At 43.0% G+C, this 26,652-nt stretch overlaps 1 protein-coding gene across 6 annotated transcripts in view; it reads right to left on the reverse strand.

The window, feature by feature from the left end:
• Nucleotides 1-26,652, reverse strand: part of RGS6 (regulator of G protein signaling 6) — a 274,185-nt gene that overhangs the window by 85,655 nt on the left and 161,878 nt on the right. For all 6 annotated transcript variants that reach the window (XM_040066247.2, XM_040066249.2, XM_040066244.2 and 3 more), the window contains exon 3: nucleotides 21,458-21,557. In XM_040066247.2, coding sequence (XP_039922181.1) covers nucleotides 21,458-21,557 — 100 coding nt within the window. The remainder of the gene's footprint in view (nucleotides 1-21,457; nucleotides 21,558-26,652) is intronic.

Consider the following 26,652-nt stretch of genomic DNA (forward strand, 5'->3'; position numbering starts at 1 on the left):
TGAATCTGATGTCAAAACACCATGTATCTTATCTCTCTATGAATTTTAGAAAGCATTTTTGTTTTCATTCTAAGATATAGAGAATCTAGTAAATATTTTCCTTCTTTTTTATTTTTTTCCTCCCAGAATTTGAAGACCAACATTTTATTTAACTCCTTTAGATGTAAGTATGGGTTTGGAGTCGGAGAAGTTGATGGGCTGCTCCAAAGCAGCAATGATTTCTGATAGCAATGGGCAGGTTCTGAAAGCAATGGGCACAGCTGTAAATTTGTTTGCTACCCAAGCTCAAAGCACAGACTTCATAAAGCCATTCACTGCATAGTGAGGATCAGCCTTGATCAGATCGTTTGTTTCAGAGAGCTTCGTGGTGCAACACCTGCCAGCAGTGGGACTAACCTGTCAATGCTGCCGCTTTCCTACTGCCATCCAACAGTGGCTTGGTCTGAGACCCAGCAGCCTCACTTCTTTCGGTAAACCTCGGAAGCGTCAGCATATGTGTTTTACTGCCCCCACAGACTCGACAAACCCAGTCTGGTTTGGCTGTCTAGAAATATATTCCTGGGCGCTTCAGCCATTCTGTGTGCTCTGAGTTCGGCCGTGCGCTGCTGAGCGTGGCAGGAGCAACCTCGGACCTTACAGTGCTTCTCAGCAGTCTGCCTGGGTAGATTTGAACAGAATGGCCTTGTAGTGCAGCGAAACACATGCCTGCTGCTTTTAGTTTCCAAAAAGTAAAGCTCAAAATCCTTTCTGTGTAAAGCACGATTTTCTTAGGCCAGCAACACTGTGCTCTGCAAGATCTTTGTAAGATTCATCAGAAGTTCTGGGAGAAAACTATTAAAATACTTTCAGAGAGTAGTTTCACGAGCGACTGTAGAAAATACAACAATATAAATACTCTAGGGGAAAAAAAAAGAAAAAAAAAAAACCCCACCTCTTCCCGTACGCATTGAAATGAGAAATAAAGTAGAAGCACACACATCTCCCCGGTGCCCACGGACACAAGGCTGGCGCGCCCGCCCCTCAGCTTCGGGCTGCAACGCCGCGGGGCCGCGCCAGGGGGCGCTGCGCGAGCACGGACGGCCCGGCCCGAGGGGCGGCCACGGCCGGGCAAGGGCGGCCCACAGCCGTGAGCACAGCCGAGGGAAACCCGCCGCAGGGCCCGGACCGCACCGCCCGCCTTGTGTGGCAAATCGACGCTTACTGCGAGAAAAGAAACCTTTCCTGGTATTACAAACATTCTTCCGATGCTTTCAGATCACTCTCATTTCAGATCACCTTCTCATTTAAAATGCATATCGCTCCTTTCCTCGTTTCACCTTTTGTCCATCCCCCCTCCTCCTTGCCCCAAGGCCCCGGTGGCAGGCGGGAGGCTGAGCTCACTTCGCATCCCTCCCCGATGACAGCCGCGGGACGGGCGGGCTGCGGCAGAGACCGGGCGGGCAGGCAGCCGGGAGATGGTGGTGCTGCCCTCGGAACGAGATGCGGTGGTGCTGCCCTCGGAACGGGAGATGGTGGTGTTACCCACAGAACGGGAGGCGGTGGTGCTGCCCTCGGAACGGGAGGCGGTGGTGCTGCCCTCGGAACGGGAGGCGGTGGTGCTGCCCTCGGAACGGGAGGCGGTGGTGTTACCCACAGAACGGGAGGCGGTGGTGCTGCCCTCGGAACGGGAGATGGTGGTGTTACCCACAGAACGGGAGGCGGTGGTGTTACCCACAGAACGGGAGGCGGTGGTGCTGCCCTCGGAACGGGAGATGGTGGTGTTACCCACAGAACGGGAGGCGGTGGTGTTACCCACAGAACGGGAGGCGGTGGTGCTGCCCTCGGGACGGGAGGCGGTGGTGCTGCCCTCGGGACGGGAGGCGGTGGTGCTGCCCTCGGAACGGGAGATGGTGGTGTTACCCACAGAACGGGAGGCGGTGGTGCTGCCCTCGGAACGGGAGGCGGTGGTGCTGCCCTCGGGACGGGAGGCGGTGGTGCTGCCCTCGGAACGAGATGCGGTGGTGCTGCCCTCGGAACGGGAGATGGTGGTGTTACCCACAGAACGGGAGGCGGTGGTGCTGCCCTCGGAACGGGAGGCGGTGGTGCTGCCCTCGGAACGGGAGGCGGTGGTGCTGCCCTCGGAACGGGAGGCGGTGGTGTTACCCACAGAACGGGAGGCGGTGGTGCTGCCCTCGGAACGGGAGATGGTGGTGTTACCCACAGAACGGGAGGCGGTGGTGTTACCCACAGAACGGGAGGCGGTGGTGCTGCCCTCGGGACGGGAGATGGTGGTGCTGCCCTCGGGACGGGAGGCAGCGCCGGGCCGGGGCCGCGGGCGGGCGATGGGGCCGCGCCTCCCCCGCGTCTGCCCCGGGCACGGGGCTCTGCCCCTAAACCAAACTCGCCCACTGCCGGCCCCAGGGGAACCGCAGGGGAAAACCGGATGGAGCGCGCATCCCTCTTCTCAGTGCCGCTCTTCGTGTTCAGATGTGGCTGATTTCGGAGGTAAGGAGAGCAAATACAAACTCCAGGCGGAAAGAAGCGGGGACTGTCCTGACCTTTCCATGCCCCGGGAGGCACACGGGAGAGAGAGAGAGGAACGCTGTGTCCACTGAAGCCACTCACAGGGAAGAGAAGCGAGAGGGAAAGGTTCCAGGCAGTCAAGACACAGAATTGCAATAAAACGGTAAAATACAACAGGTCACACCAACAGGTTTGTATCTGATAACAAGCATGCAGAGGCAGAGCAGGGGAAGGCCTTGTTTATCCTCTGCTTATTTTTCACTTTCACCCTAGAACCACGTGCTCAGGAGGAACCCATTCAGATGTGCGATGTCCTCTTTTACCTCAACAAGTCATCAGCATCTTGCATCAAGTCCCAGAGAAGGATGACAACAAAGCAGACACAGCACTCGGATCATGTACTGTTGGCCTGGGAGAGCTGCCAAGCAGCCGCCTGTTCCAGCACAGCCAGCTCACTGGCCTGCTCCCAGAACAAAGTCAGGTACACATGGAAAGAGTTGCAGGACAGAGTGAGAATGCTGAGTGTTCTACTGTTCTATAGACCTTGTCTCTTATAAACACATTCACTTACATTGCACTGGGGAGACAAAGGCAAAGCCTGGATACCATAAGAAAACTCACATATTTGTACATCTGTAACCTGAACTTCTCTTGTTCTCCCAACCAAAAATCAAATATCTAAAACAGGTTAACCACCCAAAAGAGTTAAAGCTATGACCTTATGAATTAAACGGAATCAAGAGAGGGAAAAAGCAGCAAAAGGTAAAGAATGTATTGAGGAACAAAAGTTTTGAAGAAAAAAATAAACTGTAGATGTGATACAGCAAATTTGTATGCAAATCAATGCAATAGAAACAAGTAAAGAAAGTCAGATCCGAAAAGAGATCATGTTAAACTGATGGGAAAAAAAATTATAAAGAAGTCACTTCTGTCTAACAAAATGTTTTGTCACATAGCATGAGGCACTAAAAATCAGATAAAAATACAGGATTCCGTGTCTTTGTTTCTGTATACTCATACAGTCCCTCCTCAAGAACACATCTTAGAGATTAAGTGCTGTATTGTTCATTGTATGGTTCCCTCTGCAAGAACAAGTATGAAAATGATATTTGGAGGACTTGGGACCAGAAATCCCAATGTACAAAAAGCAGGGTAACTCAGTGACATGAGATTAGGTAGAAGAATAGTGAGTACTCATATAATGTTCTAAATATTACATCAATCTCAGTACAAAATACTCTTCCAAAGGCCATATTTAAAAAAAAAAAAAAAAAAAGGTCAAATTAACTCTGACATAGCAAAGGCATCCTAAGTGGCATTATATTTTTCTTTGAAAACATAAAAATTACCAAATCTGATACCCAGAGTTATACTGGAAAAAACCCTGTCTTTCCTCCTCCTCTGCATGGTAATGTGTGTATAATAATTCTGACCACACCTCATAATCCTTGGTTAAAAATTGCCAAGTTTCTTCAGTCATCTGCAATCACATCGCCCTACCAAGGTTAGCTGTGGCTTCTCCCACCCTTGCTGTATCCAGCATTTTGGCTATTGTACCAACTGCACTGCTAATGGCACTGTCACAACTCCGATGAAGCCGGGTGAAAGCATGTCAGGTCACTTTTTACAACCATGGTATCTCACAAGCTCAGCAGATTCTGTCCAACATAGTGATTTATTGTGAAATAAACTTCTCAGCCTGTTCGTCCATTAGCTGATGCTGCACGTACAGAGGCAAGTTAGAAGGGAGAAAGAGTAGCAGAAGTCGATGGAGAAAATATACAAGAAACAGGAGGATAAGCTTATAAAAAACAGTCCCAAGGAATAAGAATATAGACGTGGAAAACAATGACGGGTATGCAAAAATAAATTTTGCTTACAATATCTAAATGATGAAATGCTAATCTAAGATATGTGAACATGCTATCCACTGAATTCTGTAATCGTCCATACACATACTTGAATGTGAAACAAAAAAAATGGCAAATTTGTTTTCTGCTACTGGCTGTACTTGGACTTCATCAGGGATATCCACACTTCCATTCTGGTACATTTCTGTATGGCTTGAGAATGACCACATATTATGTTCCTGAAGGACAAATATATGGTTGAAGAAAGTGTAATGTCTTTCAGGAGAGCTGTAAAGATTAATGAATTAATGTTTTCTTAACACTGTGAAAACATAAAATGCCTTGCAACTTCACAGTGTTGAACATTAATACCAATTCTTGCCAATAAAGTTCCCCCAGTCCTATTCTCCTGTGCAGAATCCCTGCTCTGTAAAGGCTCATTTCTGTTTTTACTTTCACAGACTGAAACCTGTCAGTGCTGTGCAAATTTTGCTAACGCTATTCTCAGAGCAAAGTACAGTAGGTCCCAAGGCAGATAACTCAGAATATTGTTTCCAGCTTGGAAGAACAAATTGAAAGAGTGGTATTTACATTCTGTCACCAGCTTACTCACAGACTGATTTGTGCAAACACAATCAGACTACAACATGGTCACGCTAATTTGAAACCAAGCACCCAATCAAGTAACACCTTCCCTTCATGTCTCTGACCACACTTGCTGCAAAACCCAAGCAAAGGCTGACGGATTGTGGCTGAAACAACTATTTGCTGCCAGGAGCTGGTGAGAGAAGAGGTTAAAGCAATAGATGATATTTGCTTCCTAAAGTCATAAGGGGGGGGGGGGGTCTTCTATGCATTTACATTTGAAAACAGATAGATGTCACAGATGTGGAGATGACATCCTTATTATAAAGTGCAGTATGGCATGACAAATTATTGACCTACTTCTTAAAGAAACTTCTCTCATGCCAGCCAATGACTTATCCTCATACTTCAACACAACTCCCAGTATCCAACATTACAAGATACAATCAGCATCTCCAGCTTTCCCTCAATGTCCCACTAAAAATAAAAAAATCTTTCTTCAAATTACACTTATAAAAACCCAGAATGCTGTGTGTTCCTGCCAGAGATGCTTTTGGTATTGTGACTTGAACTCTCCTTAGATTTAGACCCGGGCCTTAAAAATACCTGTCTTAGAAGGTGTTGTGAGTCCAAGCTAGGAGTCTGTTCTTGTGAGGCTTCACTGAGGCTATCAGTTCCCAGCAAAAGACAAGCACGTGGATCAGACTGGCATGGCAAGGTTTTGGCACGGGGAGGGCTACACACGTGGCTTCTCAGCACACGTGAGAAGCTGCTGGAAGTCTCCCTTGTGCCTGATGGAGCCCATGCTTGCTGGCTCCAAGATGGGTCAGCCACTGGCATAGGCTGAGCCCATCAGTGGAGGTGGCAGTGTCTCTGGGATAAGGTTATAAGAGATTTGGGTTTATTTCTCATTATCCTACTCTGATTTGATTGGAAATAAATTCAGTTAACTTCCCCAGGTTGAGTTTGTTTTGCCCACATAAGTAACTGGTGAGTGATCTCTCCCTGTTCAGATCTTAGCCTGTGAGACTTTTGTTACATTTTCTCTCTCCTGTCCAGCTATGGAAGAGGAATGATGGTGCACTGGTGGACACCTGGTGTCTAGCTAGGGTCGGCCTGCTACAATACATCACAGAAACCTCCAGAAAACTACAAAAAAGGCCAACAAACTTGTAGCCTTTCCCTAGTGACTACTTTTTATGAATAAACCATACACAGATCAAAAGAACACAATTTAAGATACTTTTTGCAATATGGTTGAACTGTTCTCCTGCTCTTCTGCAGCCCAGGGGAAACAGAATTCTGCCCTCCAATAAAGACAAGAAGCCCAGGGGTTGTTTAGCCCGGAGGAGGCCCAGGGGTGATCTTATTACTCTCTAAAAATTCCCTGGAAGGAGGTTGTGGCAAAGTGTGGGTTGGTCCCTTCTCCCACGTAACAACTGATAAGACTAGAAGATTGGCTATTAGGAAAAAATTCTTCACTTACAAGGTTATCAAGCATTGGAACAGGCAGCCCAGGTTGAGTTACCATCTCTGGAGGTAGCAGAGAGGTAAAAGACATGTGGATGAGACACTCAGGGACATGGTTTAACATGGCAATGTTAGGTTAATGACTGGACTCAATAGTCTTAAAAATCTTTTACAACATTAAAAATTCCACGATTCTTTAAGGGAGAATGGATTTTTCCATTATTTGACTAGAAAACACAAAATGGAAAGGATATGCTTATTTCACTACCGCTTCAGATTAAATGTGTAAAGAAACTGCTTCAGGATATGCAATCAAGTCCTGGAAGCAGAGCAGAAGAGCGTACAGCAGGTTTACCATACGCAACAAGAAGAAGTAAAATTTTCAAGCATTTGCAGATGGTCAAGAACTAGACAGCTGTTGGCAATGCTGATCTGAAGCCCTATGGGTAGGGATGGCCATTTAGCACCTTTTGGGCCACGTGGCACACGAGTGGTTCAGGTCGGGCTCCCACACTGCAGGAGTCCCCTGTACAGGAGCTTCTAGATCACCCACATCTCTGGCTGCAGGAGACAGACTGTCTGCACTCCCAGACTGCCATGAGGGCCAGCAATCCAGCATGGGGAAATGGGTACCATGGCAGGCACTTCTAGCTCCTAATCGCTTTTTCAATTCTTTCACTTCTGAGGCTTTTAACACAGGGAAGTTGGTGCCTTTGGCGTGATCCTGTCCACCCTCTCCGTAGCACCAGAGCTGCCTCACCAGCTCAGCAAATGTCACCACACCAAGCCATCACGGCTGGGCAACAGCATCTTGGTGAAGTTCTGGTATCAGAGAAGAATATAACTACTTCTAAATACAGGCCAGTTTGACCACTAGTGAGTCCCTCCCTGTGCAGACCGAGAGCTCCATAGAAACCCACAACAGCCCCTGCCAAAACACATGCCAATGAAAACAGCCACATTGATGGGGCTTGATTGCTTTCTTGGTATTAAAATAATGTAAGAAAAGTTGATTTGTAGAAAAAAACATAATAGGGGCTTTTATCCTTTTAGTAGGATGTATAATCAGTGGCTATCAGGATATCAGGAATGGAGATAAGTAGGTCTCCAGCTAGCTTAGATTCAACTGATTTTTTTTTTTTTTTTTTTTTCCATTAAGATCTCTTCAATTCTGTCATCTGGTTATTAAACGCACATTTTTGTCTTAAACCTATTTTGAAGCAATTATATGTTTATGCTGGTGTAGAATGCTCCCTTTTATGAAATTAAATTGTTGGGCATTTGTATGCTGTCTGTAATTTGGTATTCTGAAGTAGTAATTCTGAAAGTAAGACAAATGCACTTCCTTGCCTGTTTCTCCTTTTCTTCTCTCTAGTTGTTCGCATCCCTTTGCCCCCCTGAATACACAAAGACATGGACATTCCTCTCAGATTAAAACTGGGCCACAGCAGGCTAATAACCATTTGTGGTTTTGAGAACTATCCCGGACAGATTTGTTATATCTCTTGACTACAAAGGACGCCAACCCCAGACAAATGACCAACACATCTAAAAGTTGTCTTACAGACAACCTTCCTGAATTTTTAAAAAATATACTGAGCACAAGTTTCAGAAATTACTTTAGAGCCTTCTGTTCCATTTTCAAAACTGAAAAGCCCTCAGGAGCCTACACCTAACCAGCTTTCGACAAGATGTATTGGCATAATGGTTAGAGCCGTTTTTTAATGCCAGGCTTATTTCAAGGGCACTTCAAGTGTTTCACCTAGCCACACAAATATTGGAGGAGCCTGAGCTTGGTTTCAAGCATTCATTTCTTTCTTGAGCTGGCATATAGGCCCAGAATAAATTCTATAATTCATCAGATTGTAACTTTTTGCCTTACAATTCAGAAGCCAAAACTTTGTACAACAATTTAAGATTTATAGGAAAACCTGGGCACATTTTTTTCTTTCAGTTATGCTTTCATGTGTAAAATTATACATTAAATTAAAAAAAAAAAAAAAAAAAAGCAATCCATCCACAATGTGGGAACATTTTAGTTCATACACTGTAAAATAAAGAGCTATATAATTCACATCAGTCTTCCAGTACTGCAGAGATTTCTTTTAAAATGACCAATGATACATATCAAAACTATCCCTTCAGGGTAAGTGGGTAATTTCTTTCATGAAAGTACTCAGTAATGCAACATTAAAGGGACAAAACATTCTGCGGGGCACATACTTGATTAACTGTAAACCACACACTTAGTGGATTTTTTAATGTTTTTTACATTCCAGCTATATCTATACTTGACTAGAATACAACAGAATACTTCATTTCGAAGGGATCTACAATGTTAATCTAGTCCGACTCTTAGTCTGTATTAGTCAGGAAAGGAGTTAATAACTGCTTTACACATCTACATGTTAATCTGAAAACTTTTCCAGTCAAACACCAAAATCCCTGTGTATGACAGCATACCTTTGTGTCTGTCACCCACAAGCAAAATTAGGTGTACATTTGCAGGATTTTATGTGTGTCAATGTAAAACACTGAAAATATTTAATCATATTCCAAACTACTTCCTAAAAGGCCTTTTTTTCTTTACTGTGAGGAAAAAACCATTTTCTCCATATATCTGAAAAATGTAAACACAATCAAATCAGCACAGAATGGCAAAACATCTGACTATGACCCCCACCATGTCCCTCCCAGTCCAGACAGCTGGAGGTTGAGCAATGTACCTCCACAATATAGCTAAACATTGGCTTTTTTCTTATATCCTACCCTAGATATCCTTTATAGGATCCATGGCCAGAGGGTTGCTGGTGGCCATCGGTTTGACACAAAGTGGGCATTCCTGCTGTACTCCTTAGAACCTGCCTTTTGCAGTTCCCATCTGCCAGCTTGCCCCATGTTAGCCCAGAGTGTCACTTCAGAGAAATCTTCTGTACGCTCACCTCTCAGTAGGTGAGACTGCTCCCTTCAGCAGCTGCAGGGTATGAGAAAAAAGGCAGAAGCAGGAGAAAAAGGACACACCTGAAAAGGACATGCCTATCTTCTGTCCCTCCCCGCACCCACAGGGAGCTTGCCAAGATACTGTCTTGGCTACAAGGGTTCCAAGTGCAGCTGCATGTATGGATACCAACTGTAGCGCAGCTTTGCTAGAAGCTACCCTTTCAGAAAACTTCTATCCCAACACCAGCAGGGATCCTGCAGGGTCTTGCTCACAACTGTTCTGTAGAAACCCACCACAGAACAGAGCACTTGCAGCAAATTCTCTAAACAGATACAGTGCGATCCCTCTGGATGCCAAAAGCCCTTCAGCAAGTTCTCACTCAAAATATTGCACATTACCATCACTACTACAGCCCTACCTGGCACCTCTGATTATTTACAGTGAGTAGGTTGTATATTATCCCATGCCCCCAAAACATACCATTAAATTACCATTTTCATCACCAAAAGCTTAACGTACAAAGTTCAAAGATAAAAAAAAAAAAGGATAAGTATGTAACAAAATGTTTATGTAACACAACAAAATGCAGCTGCCATTCATATTACTGTTCAAGTCTATATAGGTTTTCATTAGGACAGTGGAATTCCACAATACTTCTCCAGAAATAAAGTTTGCTATGCAACAGGACAAGACAGGAAGAACTGTGAGCGACACAGGCAGGAACAGGCTCACAGACTCAGTCAAGCTGATCAGGTACTGCCAAGTGACACAGCTGAAGAGCAGATGCTACCTTTCTTTAATTTAGCAAAGCCAGCATGGTGGCTCCATGGACCCATGCAGACATGACACAAAGCATCTGCAGGTTTTACCTCGCACTGTGGCAGCATATTAATCCACCTCTCTGAGTACCATCTGCAAAGGACACCCTCCTGTTCTGCAGGGCAAACCTACAGGTCCCCATAAACAGTCACTGTTACCCAAAAATAAAAATATGCAGTTGCAGATGAGCATCACAATCAAGGTGTGACGGCTTTTTGACCTCTCTTCACACACCCCCAAGCTCCCACTCCTGTGTGCTGTCTTGCCACACATTAGAGCATGTTGACTTTAATCCCTGAGAAATGTGGATTATTTTCATAGAATCACAGAATGGCTTGGGTTGGCAAGGGACCTTAAAGATCATCTACCATAGGTGGGGATACCCTTCACCAGACCAGATTGTTCAGAGCCTCATTCAACCTTGAACACCTCCAGGGTGGGGCATCCACAGCTTCTCTGAGAAAACTGTTCCAGTACCTCGCCACTCTCACAGTAAAGATTTTTTCCCTAATATCTAATCTAAACCTACTCTGTTTTAGTTTGAGCCATTCCCTCTTGTCCTACCACAACATGCTCTTGAAAAAAGTCCCTCTCCATCCTTCCTGTAGGCTCTTTTCAGAGGTGGGCTTGAATAAACCACAGTGGGTGAGGCCAATGGTGGCAGGTACCACACATATGCAAAAAGAACAGACAGGAACTATAGGGTGAATTAGGAGGAGGAGCATCAGATTTTCTTAATTTTAAAAGAGATTTTTAAAAATGAGATAGTAAGGCACCTACTACAACATGCAGATGTAATTCTCAAATAAACTGTCCCTAAAATGGGCATTGCCTTTTCTATGAACAGAAGAGCTTGGGAATCCCAGAAAAGAGGAGTGAGTGCTGACAAAATCCGACATCTTTTTTTAAAACTTTCTTTCAGCAGCATGGGCCCTTATGGAATGAACCCTCATTTAAAAAAACCCTGCTTGTCATTCTGAGACTACTCCTGTAATGACAATAGCCTCAGAATGACAAAGCTCCAGCACGTCACTGCACATGCAATGTTTTTTCCTGGTCTGGTACTCTACATCCCAGGATGACTTTTCCAGCACTCTCACAACCTGCACTTAAAGTGCTGTGACTAGTTTAGCTCACATAACGTGAATCCCTGTTTCAGAAAATGCTTCCTGGCCTGAGACTGAAGAAAATTCATGCAACTCATCCCTGAATCTATCCAGATTGGTAACAAATCCTTTGATCGCTGAAAAGAACTAATGAAAAGGAATTTAATCTTGACATTTCTGGATTGATAGGCAAGGCCTAGAGGACTCAGTGGAACAGGGGACAGCTGTTTCCAGAGCTGCACCTAAACTGACAAAGTATACACGTTATGAATGAGAGCTCAGCAGGGCTAAAGAAGCTTCTCACAGTAGAGATGGGAATCCAAATGTAATGATTCAATTAAGGAATGCCAAGGCTGGTGTAAAATGCTGAGCTATTTCTACCTCTGTGTCCCTATGACTGGCCTCATACTACAGTGGGTGTAATTACATAAGATACACAATCCTTTAGTGGAAAGTGGAATTATTTAAGGAAAACAGCTGGCAAATTTAGAGCTAAGTAGGAGCACAGAAACGTCAATGCCAAACCAAGAGCATGTCAAATATGACCCAGATACCTAATTAGAAGTTATGCTCAAATCTAACTTGCACAGGGCTCCAGAAGCAGGCTGACTACAGTAGAGAAAGAGGTACTCTCCTGATCTTTATTCCCCTGATTGCATTTGATACTGTCCTGATCTCTCCCCTCTCTTCCCCAACTTTAATGTCACAACTCTTACAAATTTGCTAGGAATGGGGAGGGTAGAGCAGTATTACACAATAATGATGCTAAGAGCCTCAGGAAGGCATCAAGGCTGCCTGAGGGCTTCCCCCAGTGCAGACAGGTGGGAGCTCAAGGCCCCATGTCTATTCCCAGCTGACCTGCTTTCAGCCTGTGCCCAGCCATAGGGATTGCTGAGCTGTGAGGGGATGCTCTCCCTCTGTGATGCTGGCTACGGTAACACTTCTGCCTCCACACCTCAGACTAACGGAATTAGTCTGAGCACGGAGCAAATGAGCAGGAGGTCATCGACAGAAATGGTGCCAAGGCATGCTAACATACTAGGGGAATACAACACAGCTGGCACAAACAGATCCAAAAGATCCCCCAAACACCTGGATGATAACTTCATGATACAGGTACTAAGGGTGCCACCTAGGAAAGATACCTTCCTTGATCTGTTGCTTGTCAACAGCAATATATATAATATAGAATAATATATAATATATAATTAATATATATAATATATACCTTTTATAACAAGGTAACCCAACTAGCTGATCAAAGGAAGCCAGTTGATGCGATCTTTATGGATTTCAGTAAAGATTTTGATACTGCTTCTCACAGGATCCTTCTGGACAAAATGTCCAGCATGCAGCAGGACAAACACATCATACGATGAGTGAGCAACTGGGTCACGGGCCAGGTGCAAAGGGTTATAGTCAATGTGGTGACATCAGACTGGTGACTGGTTAATAGTGGGGCTCCCCAGGGCTCCATTTTAGGGCCAGTTCTTGTTAACATCTTCAAAAATGACTTGGATGCAGGACTTAAAGGCATAGTGAGTACGTTTGCTGACAATACTACACTGTGAGAAGCTGTTGACTCCCTTAAAGACAGAGACGTCCTACAGAGAGACCAGGACAAATCACAGGGCTGGGCAATCACCAAAAGGATGAAATTTTACCTAATTCAAGTGTCAGATTCTGTATCCAGGATGGGGCAACCATGGATGTACAGACAGACCGGCTAACAAGAGGCTGGGGTGTCAAAGACCTAATGTTCTTTGGAGCTCTAAAATCAACACTTCCTACTTATAAAACCAAACAAATGCAAAACCAAATTATAATGCACTGCCCATGTAGCAATGATGCAAACGAACATGAGATGCTACAGTGCAAAATTATAAATCATAATTTAAAAGGTTTAGTCTTCAGATTATTGGGGTTTTTTGCTTGGCAAAAGAAATAAGCTTTGATGAATATGCCACTGTCCAATGCATTAGCTTCAGTAATGATAGCCTTGTGATCAAAATTTTATCAGAACATGGTAACTTGTATTTTCTATGGCCACTACAGCTTCCTTAGAAAGCACACCTGTCACTCTCTCTAGTAGGAGAAAAAACATAGACAGCATTCAGCAAAACACTGGACATTTGGCAGATCTCATGTGTTAAAAAGTGTGGTTTCCCATCAGTCTAACCTATTCAGGAAGTAAGAATGAAACTTACTGAATAGTTAGGGCAGAAGTAAAATATCATGAAAGGAAAACTCATCAGAAATTATTCACTCAGTGATTTTGACAACCATTTTGGCATCAGCCAGCAAACAATTGAGTTTGGGGAAAAAAAAAAAAAAACAAACCAAACAAAACAAGACAAACAAACAAACAAACAACCCACCCCAGAAACAAAAAAAACACGGAGACAATCCTACCACAATAAAAAAATAACAGAATTTCTATGCAATACCACACAACACCCCACAATAATTGGATGTAAAACTTTCCACTGCTTGAAACATGAGTTACTGTTCTCATCAGTCTATGCTGGTTTTTTGCCTACGAGTATACTTAGCATATTACATTAATCCAACTTCTCAAAGTTTCCTGTCAGTTTGATTATTCATTCCTAAGTGAGAGTTAATCTGCAATCCTGGCAATATTGTGGAGGTATCTACATGGAGAAAATTCTTACAGTGCAAGTTGCCTTGCAATGGAGCTGAATCCTGAGACTTTCTTCTAGCAAAGCACCCAGTCACCAAACAGGAATTAACTGAATAAAGACCCAATTGCTTAGTTTTATAGCTCTGCAGGACCAAAATGTAATTTTCTTCTCTGCATGTGGTAGTGAATCATACATCAAAAATATCCAAGCTCATCAGTTCACACCACACTCAAAACAATTCCATGAGAAGCCAGCATGCAGTTATGCAGTTTTAAGAAATTTATCCACATAGGAAAAAAAAAAAAGCCAAAGAAAGCATGTAAATGTATGTATTTATAGCCATGGGTATGCATGGAAAGCCTGAAAGCTTTTTGTTGTCTTCTTTGCTGTTTCTTATAGAAGGTTCTAAAGCCAAATCTATGGCGCTTTCAGGTGCAAATACATAAGAGACCAAAGAACTGTGTGTTTCTGCTGGAACAGGCAGAATAAAACAAGGTATTCATTGACATTCAGGGTATTCACACGAACCAGGCCCTACAGCTTGCCCAGCCCAGAACTATGCCAACCCCCTTTGCCTACAGCCTCTTGTGGAGATGTATCCTCACTGCCCAGCACAGCTTTCAGCAACAGCAATTTCTGGCTATTTATGATAGTAAAAGTATACTGGTGGTCTGTGTAATTTTTTGTACTATTTAAAGCAAAAAAGCAAAGCCAACCCTTCCTTTTCACCTCACCCCCAAGAGTTACATTAATGGTAACTTCAATTGTGTCACTGAGATATATCAAACATACAATACTCACCTATCAAACCTAACATGTAAAAATTATTTATGAGCCTGGATTTACAGTCATTGAAGCTAACTTCTGCATTTCTTTAAAACAACACACTGTTAAAGTCAGGAAATTTAAATCCTAGAAGAAACTTTTGGTTTTTTGCAAAATAAACTTTAATTAAAATACAACTTAGAATCTGCCCAATAAATAATACTCTAAAAATTACATTGACTTTAAAAAGCCAAAGAACGCTAGATAACAATGAAGAGAATCTATGCATGGAATAAAGAGGCAGATGTATTCACCCAATAATATGAGTTGGTTATTTTTCTGATGGTTGGAATGGCATTGAATTAAAGCAACAGATTCAAAGTAATGGCTATCAATCTACACTCAAAGATTTGTGCCTTCACATTGCTATTGATTATCATTGTGCTTTTATATATTGTTGCTTTTGCACTACCACGAAGTTAAAACTGGCTTGTCAAAGGGTCAGATTCCCACGTGCTCCTCGGGGGATGTGGATTCTAGGGCACAGCAGGAGCAAAGCTGCTCTGCTGTGAATCTGATGCTTTGCAGCCCACAGGAATGCTGGAGGGGCAGAAACAAAGCAAGAGGTGTGAAAAAACAAAACTGTGTCGGTAGATCCTTCACCACACAACTCCCAGGTTGCTATGAAGTGAAGACAGGAGAGATGAAGTATTGCAGCTTGAGTGCAGTCTGCTCGGCACTCCCATCCAAAAAACAAAGCCACACAGTTCTTACAATTAATTTCTGCTCTTTTGCTGTGTCATTCAGATCTGGAAACAACCTTCTGTTCTAAAGCTGTGCTTTTGAAGCTGAGATGAATGCAAAAAACCATTAATCATTCATCCCTATGTATTTCTATGGGCATTGAAATATTATTGACTTTTCTTTTTAATGCTTTATTCATTAGCCACAATATTCCATCAGATAAATGCTGTGTTTCAGAATAAAACTGCAGTCAGCAACAAGACCCTTCTTAATATCTAATATTTTTTGTTATTGTAGGTGAATTACCAATTCATCTACACACTGGAATTCAACAGGTAATTTGTCATGCAATCTGTCTCTATTCCAGCTTTTAGTCTCAACTGAAAGACTGAAAAGACCCCAAAGCAAATTTTGGTAGGGAAAAATACTAAGCAAATTTTAATAGATCTGATTTGTTCCATGCTCATAGTTCTCATTTGTGGCTTTCCAGTCCAGCAATTTTTATAATCATGTTTGTCAATAAGAAAAATTGTAATTTTGTGTTCTAATTTCTGCCCACATGGCTGGAAGGTTGTCTTGGGTTTATTTTCCCTTCTGACATCATCTCTGATGTCCAGAAAAAGCAGACAAGTCACTGCAGAAAGATAAAGCTGGATCATTTGGTGGTTTGGGTGATTTTTCACTGTCGTTTCCTTGGCCACAGAACTACCCATGCAGCATAGCTATTTAAGTTTCTGATTTATCATAGCTTCACTTGACAGATGCAGAGGTTCAAATACAGCAAGGACAAGCAGGACCAGGAAGGACCGTCACAATTCTAATGTACGGAAGTTAAACTTCTCATAATATTCTGGGCTTTAGCACTTAAGAAACCTTTTTATTGACTGAAATAATACTAAAGCCTCAGGATGGGTTTTATAAACGTTTCAGTGGCCTAAGCCAAATTTTAATGCACCCTGTGCTCTAATGTAATTTCTTCCAGTATTTTTCATCTCAGGTGCAACTATTTCCAAGTGATGTCATATGAAAGAATATAGTTATGAAGATTGTCCAATTTTGGTAATGTTAAGAGATGGTTAATTTTATTTAATAATTTAGGATTTATCCCATAGTGCAAGCACACATTTTTATGGGATATTTCAGCTTCATGTAATGTAAAAGCATGCTTTTTTGGAGATGAGCAGTCCTGAAAAGGATGGAGAATTATGAATGTCACACATGGAAGTAGCATCGACAGCCAGCTATGAAAACCATCCTTTGTCTCCAAGCCCAGAGTAGCTGTCAAGTCACACATACCCCAATATTTGGGCTGGGTTTATGCCACACAGCACAGAAGGACCACTGCTATGGAACCAGCAGGACACAAAATGCCCCACATGCACTCCCCCTGAACTGGGAAAGCACAACACAGACACAGCACTTGTGAGGAAGGTGAGCAGCTGCATGGTGTGAACTGAACTGTAGCTTGGCTGCAGCAGAGGGCAGTGATACACAAATACCAGCAGTCCTTGCTCTGCTCAGCACCTACAAATGCACAAACCTGTCCTTGGCTATTTCTAGCATGCAACACTTACTTAGGCAAACTCTTAGGCTTATTCTTAACAAAACTTGCACGCTATTTACCTGTATTTAGGTGTAACATGTGCAGATGCACAGAGAGATATTATTGAATATCTACTGTTTAAAATGTTAATTCTGATTGCTTTCTCTTATTTCTTTGACAACCACATCCTATTTGATTAATTTACTATCCCCTTTGTCTTCTGCAATCAAATCCTTTAAGCTTTTGTTTCACAAGTTGTTGTTTTGCATCTTTACAACAGGCACAAAATTGCAGTGTTTCAGGGAGCTGGTTTTCATCTTCTCCTCCCTCATCCTTCTCACCATTTGAAAGGCAGGAAGCTGGATGCAGTTAAGGAGAAAAAGGGAGGGAGGAGGGAGCTGAGGATGAAGACAGCATAAGAGTTTGACTCCTTAACTGGGTTAATTTGTCTCTTGGCAGGCAAGTAGAGAACTTAAGAGAAAGCTACAAGAAGAAAAATAATTGTAAGACATGCGTTACTCATGTAATTGCTGACATGTCTAATGCTATGTGATTCATGGCAGCTTTGAAATACTACACTTCTTATTGAGGGATGGAGATATTACATTTCCACTGGGTGCAATTTGAAGAGATGCATAAAAGAAGGAAATGTAAGTTGTTGTGAAGAAGCCCAGTCTTGACTTGAATTAGTTTAAATGCAACTTGCTTAGAACAATTGATTTTTTTATGAGAAATAAATGGATTGGTACGCCCAACCAGTTTTTGGCAAGCTAGCTTCCACCAAGCAATTGCTAAACTGTTAAATTCACTGTGCAGCATCTGCTCTTTAGAAATGTGGAAAACCATCAAAAATTATACATTATGCACATATAAACCTGTGTCAATTTTAACCCATGAGCATGTTCTTTATATCCTTCACAAATCTGTAAACACCCAGTATTAGTTTGGATATTGATTTCAATTTCAAAAACTTTTTTGTTTGTTTATTAGTGGCTTTTTATTTGCTTGTTTTAACTAAATAGACTAATTCATGCTTGGCAGAAGATTGAACTTGGTTTAGATTTGGGACTATCTACATCTATTAGCTGCCTGAAACAGAGTCAGTACCACATTTCAAGTGTCCTATTGTTCAAAGCAGAACTACAGAGGAAAGTCAAAATACCTAGAACAAAACTACCCAAATGCTGAGGGAAATCTGTATCAGACTCAGTCTTGCAGTGAAAGCCCTCCGTTAAGGTGATGCAAGTAGTTGGCCAGACAGCCTGGGGAAGTCAGCTCGTGGATGCTTTGGTCCCAATGACAGTATTTTCCATATGGCACCAAGGCAAGTTCTACCCCTGAAAAGAAGCACTAAGAAAGTTAAGCATTCTGGCCAAGCACTCAGCCTCGCAGCCTGCTCTCTGGGTGATGGGTGCTGCCTCTTGCCATCATTGCCAGCCCTGGGCCTGCTCCCCATGCCACAACAATCTTTTTTTGTACAGTTCACCTCAACAGGGGCCTTTCAAACTCTGGACACGAGGAACTTATTTCTCCCTTGGGCCTCTGGCTGCTGAATCTGGATGAGAGTCGTACTTGAGCTTCTCTGAAGGGAAAAGGCAATAAACACTCAGACCTGCTCCAAGGGAGCTAATTTCTCAATGAGTGTATAAAGTTCTCCAGCCGAACTTGTCTGTTTTGAACTACATCATCAGGAAACATTATCAATAATAAAGTCTCTCTTTCACAACGCCATGGGATTTCCATACTCCAGCCAAATGCATTTTTTTTGACTAAGTGACATTCTGATGTGCTCTGGGACGACTCCATGGGCACTTGCCAAGACCCATGCTGGCTTCTTCAGACAGAGACACACAGCAGTTTAAACTTGGTTTAGCTCATGAGTCTCAAGTAGTGACAGGCCATCTGGCACATTTCAGTAAAACTGGCACTTTCTGCTGAGAGAGGTCCAGCACTTATATAAGACAGACATGGCAGGACAGGAGTGAAATGCACTGGCAGGGCTGTGTGCACTGAGCTTGCATGGCAGCACTCACTCCACGCCAGGACATAACCCATCAATCCACCCACAGCCACGGAGGCAGCGCTGGGAGCAGAGAGGAAGACAAGTGGGTGCTGGGATGAGGGTCAGGAGCAGTGCAGGGGCAAGGGACCAGCCATGGGACTGCTGCTGAGAGGAGGAGGTATCGTTCAAAATGGAGCTGTGGGGACAGCCACACTTGAAGTCAGGGGGTATGGATCAGAAAATGCAGCTGTATCGAAACATTTTGGGAGGTGGGCAGACTAGTGCAAAGATTTAAGACTGCATGTCTTCCTTGGATTATGACGGCAATGATGCTGATACACAGGATCAGACAGTACACAAAAAAGGAGAATCTGCAATGAGGTTGGGAATGTGGGGCAAACTGGGAAGCGTAAAGGAGGCTTTTCATACTGGAAAGCTCTGCTGTTGCAGCACTGACTCCTTTCTGACTTGTTCTGGCAATGTTGTATAAGACCAAGTCTGAATCAGTGGGAGAAAAAAGTGTATGTGTTTGGTCCTCCTACCAAAAATGAGGTTAGTTTTAAGATGCAATTATATGAAAAGAAAATGAGAAAGCCAGTTTTGTTGCTGGTTAGTATAATGAGATGTTCCTACAAGAGTCTGATGACTGGGAAAATAAATTAACAATTAATCTACAGAAACAAAAGCTTTACTGAGAATTTTTTTTTCTCTCTAGGAGAGAAATGTGCAACTCTATTTATCACAGCCGCTGCCATTGCATGCATTGGCTGACAACCCATTCTGGGCATGGATCACAGCACTACTCAGAATCTGCCCTCAGGCATTTTTTCCCATATTCCATACTCTAAACTGAACATTGAACAATGTCTGACACATGCACACAGGTGCCGCACAGACTTGGTCCCATCCTACTTTCATTCTCCATGGCTTGCCCGTAAAAGTGAAGACCTAACCAAGAAGATAATGGTGTGACGTGTCCTCCTTCGACTGACCTACTTTGAGCCAAAAGACAGGGAAGGGAACACGCAAATCTACTTCCAGAGCAGATTGAAATGTGTCTTTGGCACAGCGTCCCCACAAATACTCATCATATATTCAAAAAAAAGTTTTTTCATCCTTTTCCCCAGATTTCTGTTATCAAGAGAGGGCCATTATTGGTAACTCCCTGAGGCTTCTTCTCCTTGTGTTACCCAATACCTCATTCACACCGAAGGCATCAGGACAGATGAAAGCATAACAGAGATGAGCAGTTCTTTCCCTGGTATTCAAACTTTAAATCAAACACCCACTTCGCTGTACTATAAACAGAGCTGCCTGTTTGGAACACCAAGGCACTCCTGCAATATTTCTTTTCCTTTAAGATTTTATATTTCTCCTGTGAGAAGCAATTACAATAGAAGTGTCAGGCAAAAATAAATCCCTGTTAATCACAGTCACAGTGAGCCTGCCAAGTAAATCACATCTCAGTGTTGCTGTTCCATTTTTCAGGTAGAAATAAAAAGTGTGTGAGAATGCCATGGTCTAGAATTGAGCTCTTCCCAAGAGGAGGTACAAAGTTTTTGAAAACACAAGTTATTCTCCTGTCTTCGTGACATTGTGTGGAATTAGACAAGCACTAAAACTGAGTATCCACTGACCATAAGAGTAATTCAGCTTGGAAGGATTCTCTGAAGGCTGCCTAGTCCAACCTTCATGCTAAGCAAGGCCAGGGGTTTCTGAACAGCTGCAAATTACTGGTTCCACAGCTCCTCCAGGACAAGTTGATCTTAAGACATCCAGTCTGTGTATTGCAGACTTGAGCTTATGAAACGAGATTTCAAATCAGATAAGTGGTTATTTTCCCCAGGAAGTTTCAGGAACACCGCTATTGAGTCAGTGAAAACAGATACCAGAAACCTAAGTATACATCCTCCATACAATTTACATCACCCTGAATATACTCATCAGGTATCAATGGCAGAGGTCTTTGTTGCATTGGAAGATACTCTGTCTGGAAATACAGGGAGGAATGGATTTGTACTCTGACTTCCTGTTTCTGCACCGTCCACACTTTTGTACACAGAGCTTTAACAAAGCAGCACACATGCATAAAAGCTATTTCACATTCCTCTGCCTGTGATCAAAGTCCAGTAAGAGTATCTGGGTATGAGCGAGGAAACAATTTCAACTTTCTTTCCTGACCTCTTACCTAAGATTGTCCTACCCCAGTCACAGGAAATGACTCTGACTGGTGATATTCTGATAGCCACAAAAACTGTGTAACATTTTTTAATAACTCACCCCCCAGAAATATAAATGCTTGTTTACTAAAACAGAACTAAGGAACCTTTGTTCAATACTTCAGCCTGTAACAGAACAACAAATAGAAAAATTAAGCAGAGGGGGGAATTTTTTCCTCACATCCCTTCTTTTTTGTGGCTTTAGTATGTTTGTTTAGAGCCAGCAAGTACCAGTTCACATTCTCTTCTCTGCCAACTGCGGTTCTTACCGGTGACCACGCTGGGGATTTTGGACAGAAAGCTCTTGACAGTGCGGATGGGAACTCCACCTGTTTTGTCATCTTGCATTCTCGTAACGATATCTTCAATCTGTCAAAAGAAAGCAGAGACTTTGTGGCTTATGTGAAATGGTGACTTTAACACACGTACCGTGAGTGCTTTGGAGCCCTGCTGGTAGAATGGGTTTCAAATATTGTGCATTACTGCAAAAACACGGAGGTAGAGACACTGCTACCTGCCCAAATTAAACCCTGAGATTAGAAACTATGAAACAACACAGGCTAGCTTTGAAGACAGTGGTTGGATACTGACAATCCAACTGCAACTGTGTTTTTGCTGACCAGGGGTGATAGAAAGGTGATGTTTGCTCCACAGATGAACTGGATGGCACTTCAACCAGTTTAAGGAGTTTCACATCCAGTCCATTTCCCCCTCTGCTCCCACATTCATCTGAATTCTCAATACTGTAACTTTGGTGGAGAACTTTCATTTTCCAAAGGGTCCCAGACAGTCACCAACCTCCTACGGCTTGAGAAGAGTCTAATATAGAACAGCTGCAGGAGGACTTCCCCTGCCTCATTTTGTTGGCTAAATGCTGTATGTCCCATGGTCAGCACACAAAGGACATAACCAAGAGTAAAATTATTATAGAGGAAAACTCGTTAGATTTTCAAAGCCAAGCTACCTTTTAGTTCACAGGCACACACATAATCTATCACATACAGAAATATACATGATCATCTTCAAAAGCCATGGCAATCAGAGGATCCAATTCCTAGGGGAAGGAGCTTAATCCTCCTCCTGCTTACTCTGAAATGGGAAGGGTTTTTGTTCCTTTTAAGGCTACTTGCCATGCATTTACTTGAAGGCAATGCCAGGGAGAACAAAAAGCTGAACATAAGCACAATGCAGAACTTCAGTATCTCCAAAAACTCCCTTAAGTTAATAAGGTCTCAGAAGCCCAACAAAAATGAACCCAAAGCTGTTGTCTCTGTTAGCTCCAGCAGTCAACAGCACAGCCCCACCCGCTGTTGTTGGCAGGTGGTCAAGGGCAGCCAGACAGGGAGCACAGCCCTGATTTTACCTAAAGATTCCCTCCTCACAGATGCTACAAAAGAGAACCAGAGCAGAGAGGTTACATGGTGGGAGCACAACCCCTCTCTCTCCTAAAGACAGCCTAAGAGCTCAACATGCTCTCCTCATCTCTGGGAAGCCACTTCATTTACATACGCAAGTAAATTTTTTCCACAGATTTAACACCTACATTTCAAAACAAGTTTAATTTCGAGTCTTCCCGAGGTGGTAAGACAATCTCCCTGCCAACTTCAGGCACTGAATTTGATCACTGTGTTTTAACCTCAGGTTACCACTTAACTAAACTGTTCACACCTTGTTTATATATTACTTTTAATTTAACACATCCTGAAAAAACTCTCAGTGGGAATGAAATCACAAAGATGAAAATATCCTGACACTTTCAATATATTACACGAGCTTTGGGTACTTAGAGAGTTAATTTGTTATAGAATAATGATATGTTCCCCACAAATGAATCACTATGAAAATTAATACCACTTTTCCCTTTTGGCAGATCCTTATGCAAAGTTGTTTGCTGATCAAAGCATTGGGGTTTTTTCCAGTCCGAGGATATCTGGAGAAGTAATTGCTCATCTCTGATACCTGGAGAGGTAACTGCTCTGCTAAAGAGTGGACGAAAAGCATTTCATTTTGTTGAGAGGAGCTGGACAGCTTCACTTGTTATCAACCCAGACCTACAGGGCTACAGCACTCCAACATCAGACCTAGCAGGCAACAGGGCAGCTCAGTCCCCTGCAAAGCGGGGAACAAGAGTCACAATATCTCAGAATGGGTCAGGGCAAAAGGGACCACTGTGGGTCATCTCGTCCAACCTCCCTGCTCCAGCAGGGTCATCCTAGAGCATATAGCACAGGATTGCATCCAGGTTCTTGAATATCTCCACTGGGGCAGACTCCACAACCTCTCTGGGCAACCTGTTCCAGTGCTCAGTCATCCACACACTTTTCCTCCTGTTCAGGTGGACCTTCCTGTGCATCAGTTTCTGCGTCTTGCCTCTTACCCTATTGCTTGGCACCACTGAAAAGAGCCTGACTCCATTCTGAGTCTTGGAGTTCATCCAAGAAGGTCAGCCAGACTAAGAACTGTTTCTGCAAGACAGCGAAAAACCCTCTGTTACCAACTACTTATGTGTCTTCATCTGTATCTACTTGTAGCTGACATCAGAGATTTTTCCACACATATTAGGAGGAAACTACTCTGGAATGTGCTACTAGTACCCCATGTCTCCACAAACACTTCAGGGCTTCAATAATCATAAGAATAACGTTTGGTAAAACTGTTGTTTTCTATTTTTTTCTATTTAAATGAATAGTTCAGAATGAAAAACGAGCTAAAATAATTACTTCAGTGCAGGAAAATAAACTTTTTACTATTTTGCTCACTATAAGCTAAAGGAACACCAGCATGATTCATGTCAATAGCACTACAAGAAAAGTTAAATTTCAAGCAAAATAAAACTTTAGTTATCTTAAAAGAAAGATATATTGTTTTTACCTAAACTCTTCCCCATTTCAATCAATCAAGCAGGCACTGGTGTCTCAAATGGGGCCATTAATTTCAGTTTCAGTTACAAATACCTACTGCATTTTTAAATAAAGAAGAAACAAAGCTACCCTAGAGATAACTCCTTCTCAAAAGGCTCCTTCTTACTCTTGTCTTCTAGCTTGACTGGCACCTACTGCTCTCCTTACTTCAAACTGTTGGATGTTTCATTTCTCCTTCCCTTTCTACTCCAATGCCACACGTCCATTCTCTCCTGTCATCTCAGCTGATCCAGACATGAATACACGTGTCAGCCTCCTACAGCATGACCAGAATTTTCAGTCTGCTGCCCAAGAGCCCACAGGATTACAAGCCCTGGTTGTACATACTCTTTCCATTCCCAACACGCTTTTCTTGTGCTCTCCAGCAAATTTCTGCCCTGCTCGAAGAAGGCAGCATGGCATACTCAAAGAAAACATTTGATGATAATTTTATCCTTTCTTAAAATTATAATCTAGTTTTAATTAAAATATTAAAAACCTGTATCTAGCAATATTTCCGGATTTTGTTCAGTTCACTACAAAGAGAAGATGTGAGCCTTTACACCACCCTTTGTTTTGCACCCACCCAATGCTTGCAGATATTACTACCCTTAATCCAAATTCCTGCTGAGCTATGGAAATACTTCACAAAATAAGTGCTACAGTGACAAAGCAGGAAAAAACTGATCATTAGAGTTTCAAACATGGAGAAAAGCAAAGAGGGAACATGAAGTGTGAAGGTTACTTTCATCAAGGCTTTTAATCTTAACTTTTAAGAGAGTTACCTAGACACTCCAGTGTTAATTCCCTTCAGCTTCTGCATGTCATTAAATACCTCTTAGGCTTCCCCCTCTATAGACAGGGCATTAGAGTCCCTGGACAGCTCATTTCATCAGGCTAGGAGGCAGAAAAAAGTGCAACAAAGCATTCCTTATTTATCTCTCCTAAATGAGCAAGCTTCAGCGAACTAACTTCTGCCCATCAAAAATCATGGTAAGAATGAGCAATGCTTTTTGGTTTTTTATCCTATCATGGGGGTACCAGCTATTTCTATCTAGTCTGATTTTATAAAGGGAATTGTTATTCTTCCCTCCAAGTGGATTCCGCGTCAGTATCTCCACAAGAAAGCCAGAGGAATCCATGTATCCGCTGTCACTGTTAGCTACACACTGTAATGCATGCCTAACTAGATCTGCTTTTCCTCCTGACTGGTTGCTGTCAAGTCTGCTCTCTACATTTATCCAGAATGTTTTTATTCCTCATTATCCCACTCCCAGTGCTGAAAAGGGCTTCTGGCTTCAGGAACACATTAGTGGAGACATAAACTACTGTAGGTAGTTTATGAGAGGTTACCAGCACATTCTGCTACACAGAATGTGATGGAAATTTAATGCATATATTGCTAGTATTCATTAGACCTTCTTTTCCACTATCAGCATTTTTGCTGGCCAAAGGAGGCTGCAGGCGCAAAATAGAAGACCTTGAATTTCTGTCAGAGCCAAGATGTCTATCACTGGAAGACGAGAAGTCCTTTTTCTGAGGCAGGACAGAACAAAAGATTACATTTGTTGATGCATTAGAATAACTAAGTCATAATACAACATGAAATGTAACAACCACAGCCTGGCAACTTTTGGTCAGTGTCACCCAACATCCCATTACCATTACAAGAGGGACAACAACTCTCAACTTCACAGTAGCTTTTCTTTCTCCCAGCACCCCTTCTGCTGCAAGTGAGCACACACAGCCTTGCTGAGCCCTGGTCAAGGTTGGCCTTGAAGGTGACACACTGAGAGGAGGGCAAGTTACACACGGGGAAGAGAAGCTACCAGTTCCCACGTCCCACAGCCCCACACCTGGACACCACCAGCAGCTGATGGAACTCCCTGGCTCAACACACTCAGCTGCGGCTGAGTGACATAACGATGTCAGAGGCCCTCATGGTCCCATTTTGCTGTTTTATTTTGTGACTTGGTGAGTTAAACAATGCCCTTTTCATATTCTAGGATCAGAGTTAGATGTACATACTCCTTCAAACCCTGCAGGAAAATTCCTGCTGCCTATTTCTGAGTTTTTCCATATATACCAGGTGCCTGTCTGATTACTCACAGCAGCTACCCTACCCCTGGGGCCTCCTGTCACCACCAGCTCACCTGTGGCTAGAGAGTCTCCAAGCACCACTCATCAGTGCCAACATTAAAGGTATGGGGTTAGAGAGAGCAGTGTGCAGTTGCAAAGGTCCTCTCTGACCGTGCCAGTGACAGCTCTCATGCATATTGGGGGAGCTGGACGGTACAGAGAGCAAAGGAGCGGTCTCTTATCAGTTAGCATGATGGCAATAATTATAAGCACATTTGATCTTCTCACTGAAATGCAAGTTTAAAAGAGCCTGTTTCTCACAGTGCCAACTCTTACTCCCATAAGTGCATCTGACACCACTGGTGTGCCTGTGCATTCTGCACCTGCTGACTCCTGCCACGCAGCCCACGCATGCACAGACAAGGAAAGTTAATTTGACAAGATGCCTGAAGCCAACTTGCTTCACTGGTCCAGACAATTTCACT

Source organism: Hirundo rustica, chromosome 6 (assembly GCF_015227805.2).
Source record: "Hirundo rustica isolate bHirRus1 chromosome 6, bHirRus1.pri.v3, whole genome shotgun sequence".
NCBI lineage: Eukaryota > Metazoa > Chordata > Aves > Passeriformes > Hirundinidae > Hirundo > Hirundo rustica.